The sequence below is a fragment of the Doryrhamphus excisus genome, linkage group LG18 (assembly GCF_037039965.1).
Source record: "Doryrhamphus excisus strain RoL-2023G ecotype Guam linkage group LG18, RoL_Dexc_Guam_v1.1, whole genome shotgun sequence".
In the NCBI taxonomy this organism is placed as follows: Eukaryota; Metazoa; Chordata; class Actinopteri; order Syngnathiformes; family Syngnathidae; genus Doryrhamphus; species Doryrhamphus excisus.
Window position 1 is genome coordinate 9,937,594 of NC_136374.1, and position 16,850 is coordinate 9,954,443.

General features: G+C 39.7%; 1 protein-coding gene across 4 annotated transcripts in view; it reads right to left on the reverse strand.

Annotated features, from left to right (window-relative positions):
- The window catches only part of pax7a (paired box 7a), a 62,773-nt gene extending 46,455 nt beyond the window's left edge, over positions 1-16,318 (reverse strand). For 2 of the 4 annotated variants that reach the window (XM_058054785.2, XM_078798343.1), the window contains exons 1-4: positions 15,613-16,318; positions 14,559-14,794; positions 13,613-13,742; positions 13,216-13,344 (exon numbers count right to left, since the gene is read on the reverse strand). In XM_058054785.2, the coding sequence (XP_057910768.1) occupies positions 13,216-13,344; positions 13,613-13,742; positions 14,559-14,794; positions 15,613-15,697 (580 nt within the window). In that variant the 5' untranslated portion in view covers positions 15,698-16,318. Of the gene's footprint in view, positions 1-13,215; positions 13,345-13,597; positions 13,743-14,558; positions 14,795-15,612 lie in introns of all 4 variants that reach the window. The other 2 variants (XM_058054782.2, XM_078798342.1) reach the window with 2 other exon arrangements.
- Positions 16,319-16,850: the final 532 nt, after the last annotated feature.

The window sequence follows — 16,850 nt, forward strand, 5'->3', positions numbered from 1 at the left end:
TATCCCATAAACTATAAAGCATTGCATAAACCCCATGATAAATGCATCTTTTTATGATCATATATACAAAAAGGAATTTGTAATCATCAGATAAAAGGGGAGTATCATAGGAGGAGGAGAATATTTACAGTACTATTCTCCATTTTGTAATAATTTCTACTAAAAGGCACATGAGAGTCAATTCTGTTAGTCAATATTAGACTTTTAATATCCAAGTGTGTGATTCACACACACTGCCCTCATCTTTAAGTATTGAATTTCTATATTCTTGGCTTGCTTTTGCATTGAATGTGCCTTAATTTGCCGCAACAAGGCATTTTCCTGGAAAGCCCCTAATTACACATCCTAGATCCTAAAAAACAAACTTTGCCAGGTTTCTTCTCCAGCATCCCCTGTCTACAAGAATGTCACCGCTTGCCTCAAAGTCTTTACTAATTGAGGTCAAAGCGAAAATAATGAAATTAACAAGGGACAGAGTTAAAAGGCGGGCGGGTGGTGAGGGGCTGAGGGGGTCCTTGCCAAATTGAGCCTGAGCTGTGGTCCCCTGGCAAAAAAAAAAAAAAAAAATGCTCGTCTTACATTGAAAAAAAAAAATACAGGAAATAAGAAAAAAGGCTGCAAGCTGAGGTCTCTTGGAGGAGGAGGAATATGGTTTTCTCCACAGAAGCAAAGACAGATTAACCCACAGCACAGTATAGGAATGCACACACTGGACCCCTTTGTGTGTGTGTGTGTGTGTGTGTGCCTGAGGAAGGTCTTCTAATTTTCTGGGCTGTGAATTTTATGGGAAAAAAAAAGTTTGCGTGACACAAGAAAAGAAGATGATATAAACATAAAACGGTAGCTGCCGCTGCTGCTGCATAAACGGCTTCACCAAGACAGATTGTTAATAATAAAAGAGCGTGAGTATTTGCAACAAAGAGCTTAAGCGAGGCTGTAATGTGGAGCTTTTCACATATTCCCCAAGGAGGGAATGAGTGACGATGCAGAAATAAGCCCATTAGTTTGAAAATAGGGAACAAAACATTGCAAGTTGTTATTTTTGCAGGGACCAGGACGCCAGCTCCGCCCTTTTTTCTTTGGACAATTTGAGCAATTTGTGATTTACAACATGTTTGTCTTTAGCGCGCGGTTGCATACGCAATTAAAAACAAATGAATATTTGAGCATTGGAGCACATCAGGAGCATAAAATGTGAAATGTTCTGGCGCTAAGTAGCATAGGCTAATGGCCATTTTTAAACTAGCAGAGCATGGTTTGTGACAGAGAGGAGAGAGAGAGAGCGGGGGCACTGTGCTAAACCTAATTATTGTTGCACATTATGCCGCCTCTTCCTGTATTGTAATAAAATTAGCCAGAAATGCCTTTTGTCTCCACACCCCCCCCCCCCCCCCCTCACCCTAAACGCAGCTCGCTTTGCGGTTAACCAGCGGAAACCCTTTCAGAGTTTGACAACCCTCGCCGGCGAGGTGAATCGCTGGAAAGTACGCGTCTTTCAATAAATTACGTGCTTCTGACCGGCTCATCTGATTTATCATGGACATAATAAAAAGCCTGTGTCGTGTCGGCTAATTTCTGCATTTTGTTTGGTTTGGTGGAATAACAACAGCTTAATCGGCAAGACAAACGTGCATTTGTGCCAGAGGTCTTGCTTATTATTATTATTACAGTGTGCATCTCAAAAATGTAGCCAAGATTCCCTCAGACAGGCGGGGAAATGTGTACACTGTGTTTTGTACGGGAAGCATCGCACTATAATAAATGTCAGACAAAGCTCACACGTTTAAATAGAGCACTCCGTCAAGTGTAATGAACTGATGAGTAACCATCATTAAATCATGGAAAAAAGTCACACATAAGGGCGGGGTTGTGTGTTTTTTTTTTTTTTTTGAGCGCTAAAGAAAAGTTTACAGTCATCTCTCAGCAGGAGGATTCATCTCAACTGGAAGAAAGGCTTTTGTGGTTTGACGTCAGCTGTCAGCCGCCAACCACGTTTTTGTCGTCTGATAAATAACTTGTTAGTCGGGATGACTGTGATTTACGGAATTACACGGTGAATTAAATTGTGTTTACGACGGAAATTGCTCTCTGTCTCTCTCTGTCGCGGGCAATGCAACCCGCTGTAGAGTCCAGACAAAAGACGGAACGCTCTGTGCCTCTGAGTGGGAACACAAAATAAAAATGTATGTTTCGTGTTATTCCCGCTCCAGCAGTAGGCGCCATTGTCTGTTAAGGCCACGAGGTCAGTTACTAATGCTTTTATCATGGCAAACCATGTGTGTAGATCAGCTGATTGGGGTGCTGATCTACGCCGGATGCGTAGCAAATCACCACTAGGGTCTCTAATAGGCGCCGTGGCTGTCGTTTTTTTTCTTTAATCAACAGTAGCCGAATTTGACCTCTATATGCGCTTTAAAATGTTGCTGTCAGAGCATTTTGGTCCCTTACCAAAATGAACTGTGAATTGATTATGTGATGCATTCAATTGCAACCTGATGTTCAAATATAATTAAACCATTACCATTAAACCACTATTACAACATTGGTTCTGTTGCTGCTGTGTGGTGCATCGTTACTAAAAAACGGCAATGTGATCAAAATTTTTCATGCACTCCAAATCATTAACTCATTCATTCATTTTCCACCGCTTATCCTCACAAGTGTTGCAAGGGGTGCTGGAGCCTATCCGAGCTGTCTTCGGGCAAAAGGCAGGGTACACCCTGGATTGGTCGCCAGCCAATCACAGGGCACATATAGACAAACAACCATTCACACTCACATTCATACCTATGGACAATTTGGAGTCGCCAATTAACCTAGCATGTTTTTGGAATGTGGGAGGAAACCGGAGTACCCGGGGAAAACCCACGCACGCACAGGGAGAACATGCAAACTCCACACAGAGATGCACAAGTAGAAAATGGAACTGAGAATGTTCTGTTTCAGCATCTTATTATTATGGATTTAGGATTTATAACTATTTTTTGGGGTACACCATGGAATGTTTTTGGAATGCGGGAGGAAGCCGGAGTACCCGGAGAAAACCCACGCATGCACGGGGAGAACATGCAAACTCCACACAGAGATGGCCGAGGGTGGAATTGAACCCGGGTCTCCTAGCTGTGAGGTCTGCGAGCAAACCACACCACCGCCGGGCAGCCCCAAATCATTAACTGATTTTTTTTTTAATTAATTATATGTACTGACTTTACTGAACATAAAAAAACTCTCTGGAATACAGTAGATGCCCGCTTTTCATGTAGATTATGTTCAAGGATCACCAGCGATTGGCAAAAATATGCCAATAATAGAAATGCCCGTAAAATGCCCCTCCCTCTCCAAACATTTCTGACCAGACATTTCATGTTGTTTTTAAATCTCTCATCATCTAAAAGGCTGTTGTAATATAAACAACCTATGGTCGGTTACCAGCGCCGTTCAAGCGTGTTCCGACCACCACCGACCGCTCCGGTTAAAACCCTAATCCTCCCTTCTCTCCTGGTGAATAACCCATGAGAGCCAAATAAATGGCCTTTTAGGGAGGCGCCGGCACCTCTTGTCAAGACATATCCACTTGAGAGACGCCACCGTCCTCGTGTCAACTCATTCCTCCGGCCCATTTCCTGCCCTCACTCCAGTCTAATGGATCTGAGCCACCACAATCCCAGTCGAGGTAATACTCACCAATCGGGATTCATTACAAGGACAAATGCGTGAGTGCGATGCCCACTGCAAGTGACACAGACGAGAGGGGCTGGAGTATGAAGAAATAAAGCCCCCCCCAACCCCTTCTGCCCCCCCTCTTTCGTCAGACTAAATTGGATTGGCAATACGGCCCACAGATGTTGGAGGAAAGTGGCGAGAAAGACAATGGGGCAGAAAATAAGCCACAATAATGACTCCACTTGGTAAACTAACACAGTATTGATCGCCTTCTCCTTCTTGTTTGTTTAGAAAAGCCTCATCCCCGCTAATAGCTGTCTAAGAGTGTAATCTCTCCCTTGTCCTCCCCCCCATTATGTGGCTCCTTTTCAAAGACTTTAAGGTCCAGTGTCGCGCTGGGCTACGAAGCAATGGGACCGCCGAGCGATTGTTTGCTAATGTTGACACCTGCCAGAGCCGGCTCGCTCTATTCGGGGCGCGCCAAGCACTCCGAAAATGGGATGCTCCCTCTCTTTAGCGAGATTAAGTGCGGGGTTGCCGGGGTCACAAATCACCGGACTCCCTCTGAAGTCGAGAGGCACCGAGCCAGAGAGCGAGAAGACTAAAAAGGGAAAGCTGCAAGAGGGGAGGGACGGGAGGAGGGATGAGGGATAAAGACTGACAGTCTATTGTCCGCTGAAAAGGACGGGAATAATGTATCTTCTTAGCTGTGAGGGACCAGCGTGGCCCCCTTCAAAAGTATATCAACAAGGGAGGACAATGCACATTGATACTTGGAAATCATATAAACTCCGACAAGGAGTCTTCAGCCTGCTTCCTTGTTTGAAACTGCTGAGAACTGACAAGTCTAAAACCCAGCCATAACATTTTAAATGTTTGGTTTGTTTGTTTAACTACGGCAAAACTATTGAACCGACAAAACTTTGCTTAGTTAAACAAAAAATACTCCAGCCATTATTATATACATTTGTGATGAGGGAAGGATCCTTGAATATTTGTGCAAATCCAAATAAAGTTAGGTAAAATGTTTTTGGTTCATTTTATTGATTTTTGTTCTTTCTTAATCAATGTCTCACTCAATCCAACCTCTTTTATATATATATATTTTTTACCTGTACTGTACTGTTTCCTTTGCAAAAAAATATTCAAGCATTGGGGAAGGTGCCAAGGAAGAGCTGCAGACATTTTATGGACTTCATAAAACTGATGTCATTTGTTTATGTATTAAACAATTTTGATAAAACTACACAAAAGTCTGTTTATGAAACATTGTGACAGGATTACACATGCAGCATTCGACTAAAGTTGAGAATTCGAGAGTTGATTCAATTTCAGAGAGTGAGTCAAACGGTTTTGTTTGCGGAATTATGCAAAATCCACAATTTTATGGCGAATAGGGAAGAGGAAGGACCCTATTGTGTTTTAGTGGGAATCGAATATGTATTATCATGACCATGGATATAGTATTTTGGTTTGTCGAACTATCCATGCATTTTAGATCTGTTATGTTACTTAACCGATTTGTGACGAAACAAGGTACAAATTCCTTCCTACCTCAGGATGCCAGGATGTTGTTGCACCTTGGTTTAAGGCTTTCATTCACATAACAAAGGCAAAGTACTATAACATAAAACATACTATGGAAGGTTGACACAAGAATGCACAAGCAAAGGAGAATAAAAATCAGGAAGTAGCCAACAGAGATACAACGAAATGTATCTAATGAACCGTAGTTACAGGTCATACACAGGTGCGCTCCCCAGCTCCCTCGAACTAGAATAAACATTCTAGTTAAAAAACAAGTATTAAATCCAAACAGGAAAAGAATGCGGAATCGATAGGCTCCAGCATACCCCCGGCGACCCTAGCGTAGATAAGCAGGTTAGAAAATGGATGGAAGGAATTGTTGACAACCAGCGATTATTTTGCACAACTTTTGCCACCATTTTTATGTTTACCTCAACTTAGTCTACTTTTACATTAAAAAACGGTTGGACTTTTTTTTTTTATTTGTTGGCATCTTTTAAATGAGATTTATTAGTAAACATTTTAGACAGACTAATTTAACAATCCGTTCTGTATGAAGTGAGTATCTGTAAAGGTCTCTCTCACTTTCAACCCAATTGGTCGAGGTAGATGGCAGCCTATTAAATAAGTTTGGTTGGTTATTTACACAAATGATACAATATCCACATTATGTTATTAATAAATAGACCTAAGACAGCATCTATTCGATTTTTGGCTTGATGCGCCTCTTTTTGCTAACATATACTTAAGCCCACAAAGCAAAAACAAGCATGTCCACAACAGACAGCACCCAGCTCCCCTTTTACTCCCCCCCCCTTTTGCAGATGTACATTAATGCATTTTTTTTTAAGAGAGCGAGAGATCTGAGCAGCAGCAGAAGCAGCCTGTGTCCCTTTTTAAAAGTGCTGCTGTCCAGCCTTATCGTGTCAGTTTGAAGGCCCCCATTCAAAAGTATTCATGCATCTGCCTTTGAGGCACAATGGCTGCTAGTTTATAAACTGTCTGCCCGGGCACCCAAAGGCTTTGGTTCCTATTGTTTTGCTCCCCTTAATAAACTTTTCGGAGGAGTTCATCAACTCGCTTGAATAGCGAGTCTCAAGACAGAAAATAACAGAAAGGCCTTTTCTCTCCTCCCTCCTCTTTCTCTCCTCTCCTTTCTAGAAGCTGTTCACCGAACAATGGCGAGAAGAGGCTTGTCAGACATCACACACAGCCTTTTTTTTTCTCTCCTCTCGCTCTACAAGAAAAAAAGTATTCACACCCCACCGAAAAAAGAATGAAGCCTCTTGAAATGGAACAGGAAGACAATGCTTTTTTTTTTTGCACAGGGCTGCACTAGAAAGTAAATAAAAAAATAATACACAAAGTGTGTGAAAGTCTTCTAAAATGCAACTAACACCTGTTGTCAACTGCAATGACAAGATGGAGTTAAATAGAGTTAAATCACCTGTTTACACTTTGCACAATTCAACATGATTTAATCCTATATACCTCTTCTCCATGTCCAATTTATGTTACCAGTTTCTAATTGTGAAACTGCATACAGTTACAAAAAATAGGGGGGCTGGACATTATACATATAATTCTATATACATGATAAATATGTAGAAATAAATACGTAAAATATATAGAGGAAAAACACTGTCACTAAATAAATGCATGCTCTAAGTCATTAATCCTCTGTTGCACCTTTAAATTACAAAAATGATCCAAAGTCTTTAATAGATGTCCGCTCTAATTAATTTCATAGTCAATTAAAAGGAGGCTGCACTCCATGGCTGCTGGACAGCCGTAATTGATGTAATAGCCGGTAAAGCGCACAGAGAAAGAAAAGAAGGTCTTCTTGGAAATAAAAGCCCGCTGTGGTCCAATTGAACAACATTGCTTATCCCTCCTTCCACCTCCTTCCAACCTCCTCCCTCCTCCTCCTCCTCTTCCAGCATCTGACCCAAAAATGCCTTATTGGCTGCCCCCCCTCGGACCATGCCGCCTCCTGTTTCCCACCGATGCCCCCAGTGCGTTTTGAACACCCTAATTAGATGTGACAAGTTCAACTAGCTGGTCCTCGCAGGAGGAAAAAGCCGCTCAGGTTATGATTTCCCACTCGGAGCCACCAGGGATCGTGTGGACAGATGATTCCTGTCAACCTCATTCATTTTCTCACAGCCAATTAAACATCAGTGCTAACAAAGCGCTGCCAATTAAACGCCTCTGAGGAGACGGAGATGGAAACGTTTGGCGGGAGGGGGACATTACATAAATCTAGGATAATAAATGTTTGATTTGCAACCTGCGGAATATGAGACATGTTGTATCATATTTGGTCACACGCTGTCTATTTTATGATACACTCTGTACACTTGGCAACCTGGACCCATCTGCACGATCAAGATGGGTCCAATTGTGTGCAGATAATCCATATTCTAATTAATTGTGGTGTAGTTTGCGCCAATTCTTGATCGTTTCGTGTTCGGAATTAACACGTTTTAACTGATAGTGTCGATCGAAACGGAGAGATATGTCCGTATATATTTGACATTTTTTAGATTTTAATAATCGTTTACGTGTAAATAATTGGTGATTTAATGCAGCTTGAAGAAAAAATTGAGTGCACTACTTAATTATAACCAGCGGAGGCGCTGTTGAGTCAAATTTGACATTGTTGTAATAACGTAATTTCGTTTTTGTAAATATATATTTCTTTAAATAAAGATATTTAACATATGTAGGAAAAAATACAAATGAAAATCACTTTTAAAAAAAATCTAGGCCTTTATATTGATATGATATATGCAGGACATTACTATATACATTTATAACTAAAGTATAAATATATTTCAAATGAAGTGGATTTGGAAAAAATAATAATTGATTACACCAATACTATTATGCGACCAGTCCAGGGTGTACCCCGCCTCTCGCACGAAGACAGCTGGGATAGGCTCCAGCACCCCCGCGACCCTCGTGAGAAAAAAGCAGTAGAAAATGAATGAATGAATGAATGAATGAATACTATTATGCCTATATTTTTTTTTTTATTTTGTTTTTTTTTTCATTTTATCCAAGGAATTTTCAGTGTTTAGATTTTCGACACGGCTATTTTTATGTCCCCATGTTTTAACAACAATGATTGGAAATTCTAAAGCGTCTTATCACCAAACCCCCTCCACCTGTTGACATCAGGAGAATGGTGGAAACTGGGGAGACAGGGGGTCAAACACAGGCCCCCTAATGAAAGACACCCTATGTGACAGGATACCTGGAGGGGACATCACTTCGTATTTAATTTGTGGCATATGGCGTGAGACCTCTTCCACCCCCCAATGAAACCCACTTGCATAAACTCAATGTAATTCTCGATGGTAAAGGCTATAATTAAATATCGGGAGTGCCTGTGACGTCACCCAGACGTCTTATATTCTGCAGTTTGGGAGCAGGATGTGTTAACCTTGAATTGCGTCCCAACAATGTGCCATCATAACCCCCACCCCCTCTCCATCAATGAGGGGAGAAATTGAATCCCTTTAAGTTATTAAGCAGGAAAGGATTATAAAAGGCTCTTTATAGAAATGAGCTAGAAATCCCCATGTCTTCCTCTGTGCACTTTTTACATTTCCCACAAGAAGCTGGGGAGGGAAGATTGGCCCTTTTCAAGAGAAACCACAAGAGATGGGAAGAAAACCCTTTTTTTTTTTTTGGGTTGGTGCCCCAGATGATAGAGTAGGATGTATTGGGGTGGGGGTCCCACATGGTAAGAGCTCCACTTTAATTAATAGACAGCCTTGAGAGGTATCACTGTCAGTGTGTGAGTGTTTGTGCCCCCATGAATATTTCTGATGTGATCAAAGTCAATGAATCTAAGCCTGCTCCCGTTTTATTTTTTTTTTAACTCACTTAAGCCCCTGACACTGAAATGTCACTCCGGGTTCGGTGGGCCGTACAAGCTTAATAGGGTAAGGGTAGCCCCCCCTGCCCTCCCCCTTTTAGTCAGTTTAGTTTGCATGTGTACACATCCGCTAATGTCTTCACAACCATGACACCATTTAAACATTTAAATAAACATGACATTAAAATGTAAAAGCTGTCATTACGCACGCGCAGTGGAGCCATACTGGAACCACAACAACGCATTTACAGGTTATTATCAATCCCACTGTGTTGGGATGATGATACATGCAGAAGTCACATAACAAGACAAAAAATAAGCCATTTTACCACTCGTATCATAATAACAATGAAATAAACTGGCATTATATATATTAAATAGTCATTTCTTTTTCATATTTGCTCTATTATATGACCCAGTATTTTGTGGATTTTACATTACATCGTGGCATCTCTCATTTAAATTAACTAAAATTACATGAATGTAAGTAATATTACTATGGCCTATACTGTATACCCTCACAGGCCATGCACTTCACTCATGATATGCAGTGGAAAAGCTCAAATATCAATATTTAATAAAACAATAATCATAATAATGTAAAGCTTTTAAAAACAGACGCAGGGATTATGCATTCATTTAGTTTTAATCATGCATTTTCTCCTCTAATCATTCTAATATTAAATATACATATAGCTATAAAAATGTAATTATTGGAACTTTGCAGTGCATGGTGGAAAAACTAAACATTTAGGAAAATACAAATATATTGTAGATTTGAAATCTCTAAATATAAAATTAGAATGTTATCATTTTAAATATGATTAGACATATGTTAAATATAATTGTAATTGTCATTTACAGTGGTGGAAAAAAATAGAACCATCTAAAAAAATTGGAGACATTGACATTTATAATTAATATGTCATTGATTTAAATATGATTAGATATGGTAAATATTGTTGTGATTCTAGTTTGGTGACAAAATAAAAATAAAACTATTGAAATCATGTTGGAGATTGTGGACTTATAGTTTTTGTTTTTAATATGACTAAATGGGATATTTTATACATTAGAGACACTTTTTAGATAATACATTTATTGCATTTATATATTGATAATTATAAAATAAAATAGAATAATTTGATTATGTTGGAAATAGTGTATTTGTGCCTAATGTTTTTACAGTTACAATTTATTATTATAATAATTCATATATTCATTCTCACATTTTAAATAATACATGTATTTTTAGTCGCCATTTAAATCTTATTAAACGCGTTAAATTGAGTGATTGTAGTTTGTAGTGGTGACAAAAATATTACTGTTAAAAAAAAATAATAATAATAATTGAGAGATTTTGCAGGTGTGCCTAATGTCTTTATTGTTATTAGTATTTAGCATGATTATTAATGTTAGTGTCGGGTGCCCTCCCTATAATAAAGCGCGATGTAAATTCCAGTGAAATGTGGCTCTAGTGGCTGCGGGGACAGGGGAGGTTAATCCGAGTTTAATGCAGTGAAGCACAGCGCGGGGTCTGGGCTATGATGGGTATGTTATCTCTGCCCACCATTTGGGTTCTCCCTCAATTCCAAGCCAAGCCAAATAGCTGCATGGAAGAGAGAGAGAGAGAGAGAGAGAGAGAGAGAGAGAGAGAGAGTGGAGTGGAGTGGATGGAGTTATACTCTCCTCCATGCCTGAGGAAAGAAAACGTTATTAATAGCTAAATAACTCGCCCATACTTTCAGTGAATCTCTCTCACACACTGTTCCAGATGGATTTGTTTGAAGTCAAGCGCTCCAGTCCCCTGCATGCCCCCCCTACCCCTTCTCCAAACCCCACCCTTCCCTCCTCCATTCATTCGGAGAGGTTTTATAGCCGAAATATAACCACAATATGTCACCATACACTTCTAGAAAGGAACACTTTTGCACACTTTTCACAACAGAGTGGCACACCAATAACACAACACAAATGATGATGTGTGCTGTTCTGTTTGTGCACTCTACCCCCCCACCCCAACACCACCACCACCAACCCTGTCACTTCCCCTGCCTCAAACTGGGAAATAATCCCACCTGGCATCTGTTTAATTAGATTGAGGACCTCTGCTAATCCCGCGATTTGCTCAAGTGTCCATCGCCTGTCGCCGTGCGTCACTTGTGGCAGATGTGCATGATGCAAAAAAAAAAAAAGAAGAAGAAGATAATAATGGATGGTGCGCAGATTATTACATGTTTGGATTGGTTGATTTACTCCCCTCTGATCTCTTTAGATTAAACTGAGAATACAAATGCACTTCTAATAAACAAATAAATAAATATTAACGACTTAAAATGGATTTAAAAAATAGAGGGGGAGAGAGTGAGAGAAAAAGAGAGAGAGAGAGGATGGCAAAAAAAAAAAGCATGAATTTTGACGCCCAGGGCGAGCCACTGTATGTGAGCTGGGCTCTGAGATGAAAGTGAAAAAGAAATAAAAGGCTCTATTTAATCTGCTTTAAAACCCCTCTCCACATATAAGGGGCCGCGCTTCAAACCGCTAAGAGTGAGAGGCTGATTGGGGATAAATACATTTCTTAGCGTGCCTGCGAGCTATTACACCCGGTGTGAACACGTAGTCACCTATTCAGCCAGCGTCGTCTCCAGCGCTCCCTCTAATAAGTATTAGCGTTATTATTAAAAGCCTCGCTCGTCTCAAACTGTATTACGCATGCACGCACGGATCCACGGAGGAAGGAAGGGGGGGGGGCGTCTTTTTATAGCGATGTAATTCTCTCCCAATTTAAAAAAAAAAAAAACACCAGCACCACGGGGACAAATGTAGCAGCAGGGGAATTATAGGATCTGGGGTGTTTTATAAATCAATAATATAATGTTTGTGCGTAAAGTTTAGTGCGTATAAAGCGTGCGTAAAAATTCAAGCCACTCGGTGATTTATCATTAAAGCGTTTAACATGGCCTCATGTGGACACTCTGGAGGAGAATGGTGGCATTTTCCTGACAAAGCGTGGCAAGGGTTGGAGAGAAAGAAAAAGGGAGGAAAAAAGACCGTTTTCACGCTATCAACTGATTCCACTCCAACGCGCCATTATATTAAATTACAAAACTATCTAGCAGCGGGGCGTACTGAATAATTCATCTCCCTTTATGTGCCCTCCTTGCCCTTTTGTCCAAAAGTTTTCTCTCTCCCTCTCTTTCTCTCTCTCTCTCTTTTAGTAGGGTTTTTTTTTATATAAGAATGCCGGAACGGTGCTTCTCCTTATTCCCCGCTTTGCTTTCCAGGATTTAGCTTTTGTAGCTCGACAAAAAAGAAAGCATCAATGAAAGGGAGAGTTTGTTGAGGTTCATCTTCAAGTTTACAGAGAGGGGGACTGTGTGCGCATACGTTAAGGGTCCTTTTTTTTGCGGAATGACGAATGAGTGACACAAGAAAACCAGGTTTAAAAATTTGAATAAAATCAAACACATTAATATAGTAACACAATATTAAATAATATAATAATAAATGTCTAAATTTTAAATAATAATTTTGTGCTATTTTTACATGTAAATATTTTGTTTAATGTATCATATATTTTGCTAATGTATTTATTAGCTAGGGTTTTACTATTGTGAGCTTAATTTGAATTTATATATTTAAAAAAAAATCTAACCAATAACATATAAATGTCACAAAAATATTTTAAATAGACACTATCCATATTTAATACAGCATATTAGCATGTATATGATTTCATGACGAGCTAGAGTTAACAAAGCGACACCACATTGATGTCCACTGAAGTGACAAGCAGTGAAAATGTCACCGCCTGTGAGGTGGGTCAAGCAGTCGTTTAAAGGGTCTCCCACTATGAATGGCTGAAAGTATGAATGAATGAAGCAACACAAATTAATTTCCTGCAGCGAAAACACCTTCTGCCAAGGCGCTCATAAATAATGAATAGTGAATGATGGCTCGGTGTAAAATAAAAGAGCAATAATGTGTCCAAAATTCCCAAGGGAACGCCTCAAAGGAAGTGTGTTTTAAATGTTGGTAAATACTGACATTAGCCCGCCATTAACACTGAGGTGGGTGACATGCAAGGTATGTATAGAAGGCATCGACATTATAAAAAAGGGCCACTGCTGTTAACTTACATTTATCACCGAGGATGCCATCGATGCTATGCTTTGTTTTCTTTTCTCCGTCTTCATCCTTCTTATCACAGTCATCCTCGTCATCTTTTTTGCCAAATCGGGCCCTCAAAACGCGGCTGATGGAGCTCACTAATGGCAACAAAAAGGTAAATGGGTGATTAGCCCCTAAAACCCAGAACACAACCATATCATCCTGTAAGACATTTCTTAAGAAGGACACTGCACACAAAGTATCAAAGGCATATTGTGTGTATTTTCTATAGACTATATTCATATTTCAACACCTTCATGATACACACACACACACACACCACCAATAAATCATTTATACTTGCTGGCTCCTATAATAAAGTTTAAAAAAAAAAATAGAAATGTAGCTTACCAGATGAAGCCTCACCTGAAGGAACCGTGCTTCTGTCGCACACCCCGTCCTTCAGCAGCTTATCCCGGATCTCCCAGCTGAACATACCCGGGTTCTCTCTCTTGTACTCCTCGATCCTCTTCTCCACGTCAGGAGTGGCCACCTGCTGTAAGTTGGAAACGTTGGAGAGGAGGAGGCAAAGAAGAGTTGGATAGGAAGAGGCTCATTTTCATTTGAAGTATAGTACTATTTACAATATTCATGTGTATCCCAAAGGATTGTCATATAAATTATAATATTTCATACTGAAAATGGTTAAAATATTTGCACTTCAGCTCAACTTTATTTTTATTTCAATATTTAAGTCAGTAGTTTGATACCTCAAATTTTAGGAGTATCAAAATACTTGCTTTTTTAAAGCTTCATATCATACAGTTATTTATTTTATTAAACGTGTATTATTTAGTATTGCATTACCACTATTTAGTGTCAATTCATATTTAACTTGAAATTGATAAAATTGATAGAATTGGAAAAATACAAATAAGTGCAGTTAAAAAAAAACAACGTGGGAATATTGTGACCAGTGAATATACATTATTGAATTATTGAATGATATTATATATTATACTATAGATTGTAATAAATATATGGCTGAGCATGGGTATTTAATATTTTGATTAGTGAAGGAATTAACATGATTATGAAAAATTATATATTGTGTATGCCACCAATTAAGTATGTGGAAGGGGGATCTGCGCAAGTGTACCTAATATTTTGACCATTGGATGCATGGTAATCAATATTAATATCATACATTATGTAAACACTAATATATACTGCATATTTAGCTGTGCAGGTGTACCTAATTTTGTGACCTGTTACTGCGCATGCACATTATGATAGTTATTATTATTATTGGCGAAATTATTAGATTAGGTTCCGTGTCCAGGTATACTGACCCACTCCCACTCCCACTCACCCTGGGCTTGCTGCCTCCGATGGCCCCTGGACGGATGGAACCAGTCTCCTGGTATCGGCACAGGATCTTCGACACGCAGCCGTGAGAGACCCGCAGCTGCCGCGAGATGACGCAGGGCCGGATGCCGTGGTGGGCCATCTCCACTATCTTGTGTCGGATGTGGTTGGGCAGGGGCCTCCCGTTGATGAACACGCCGCCCAGCTGGTTGACACGGCCCTGGCCAAGAGGGGTGGACACTGCGTGGGGAAGACACACACACAGCCACGTCAACACAATATTAACAAGAAAGCATCACGTTGTGTGTATTTTTAATTGCCATAAATGATCATATTGCACATTAAAAAAAAAGTAACCCACTCTCCACGCAGCCAATTCCACACTGGAGGGCCACTAAAAGAGACTGACACTTGCCACCTTGATTATTCCTAGTCATGCTGTCCAAATATTGATGTGATCCTTTTCTCTTCTTCTTGTGGGTTATTTGCCATTTGCGGCGGCGCCCCACTCGAGAAAATCCACGGAGCTTCGCCAACTTGCAAAGCAATAGACGTGTTTTTTTTCACCCCCCTCTGTTTTTTAAGACGCATTTCACTTGATGCCACTTGAGCACGAACTGGGCCCTAATGGGAAAACGGTTGCCATAAATGCATGCAAATACAAAAGTGGTACCCCCACCCCCCCATCTCATCCCCCCACTCATCCTCCTTCTGCCTTATGCTCAGACACCTTGAGTGTGCGTGGAGAGTTTTCACCAAATTAACAATTAGATTGCCTCTTTGGTGGCTCGTTCACTGTCAAAGTTGGGGCCGTAAAATGCACAAATATCATGTATAATAATATATCATGTATAATATAATGTCATCAATATAAACTAAATCAGGTAGGGGAAATATGAACGTGCATCATATACGAAATGTATCAGTGGGAAAGTAAACAATTGTACAAAAATAATAATAATAAAATATTCATTTTTAAATACACATATCTTTCCGTTTTATATATTTAAACATAAAAAAAATAGTATGACCTTCATGAAATTGTGTCCATGCCTCACCTTCCAGAGGGAAGCCGGTTCGTGGGTAGTTCTGGCCCGGAGTGGGGCGCACCATCCGAGGCACTGTTCCGGGCAAAGTAGCCATCCTGCAGCTACTGGGTCAGCACCACCACCGCTGCAAACAAGGGAACTCTGGAGCTGCAGCTGCTGTTTCTCTCACAAAGTCCAAAATGAAACAGGAGAAGGGAATGTTATGGGAACCAAAAATGCACACAAAAAAGAAAAAAAAATATGCAGCGAAATTCCAATCCCAGGTGGAGAAAACTGGTAATTCTCATGCGAGAGAGAGGAAAGGGGAGATAAATAAGTGATAGTCTTCTTTTAAAAAAGGACTTAAAATAGATTACTGATGTGTAAAATGATTTTATAATGAAAAGTCTGTAGTGCTTAAAAGTCTGGAGTTGGGTAAAATGCGCAGATACTATTTTCCCCTTGGTGCATTTGGCGTGAGTGTAATGTCTGCTGGCTCCGTGGAAGTAGTTGAAGAGGGCAACTTTGGCGTGCACGTCGTGGGAGGAGACAGCCGAGCTCTCCCATAGGCTCCCTTGGCCTTCTTCTTTTGGGGATGAAACGGAGTGGGCTTAGCCTGCAGCCGGGGCGACCAATCAGAGGGCCGTTTTGCATTTTTTAATACGCTGCTGCTGCTGCTGCACCCTTCTTCCAGCACCATCATCATCATCCTCCTCGTCCTCCTCCTCCATCCTAAGACACTGCACACAACAAGCGAATGCATTACATCGAAATGTTTGTCTAAACCCACTCTTTTTATTCACAGTCTACTTCCATGACATTCAAACCTGAAGAATATTTAAAAAAAAAATCTCAATTTCTTATACAAATGTAATTTATTAATTAATACATAAAAAATCATTCAAATTGAAATGTTTTTAACCCTTAAATGTCGAGTATTGCTGATGCAATGTAGTTAAATCTATGGAGAAGAATTTAAAAAATGGCTTCTAAAAGCTTCTAAAAAGTTTGTCAACAATATTTGGTCATATTCCAAGAAATACAATTTATTGCAATAAAACAATAAATAATAAAAAATAAGTGGAATAATAAATAATACAATAATAAATGAAAATGAAAGTTTTTTCAATGAATGTTATATAATTCGAATACATTATTTTAGGTATAAAAGAAGAAATGTCGTAAAAAAGTACAAAAAAACATGATTATATTAATCACCAATAAAAAAATAAATCAAAAATAAATGAAATAATAAATAATACAATAAT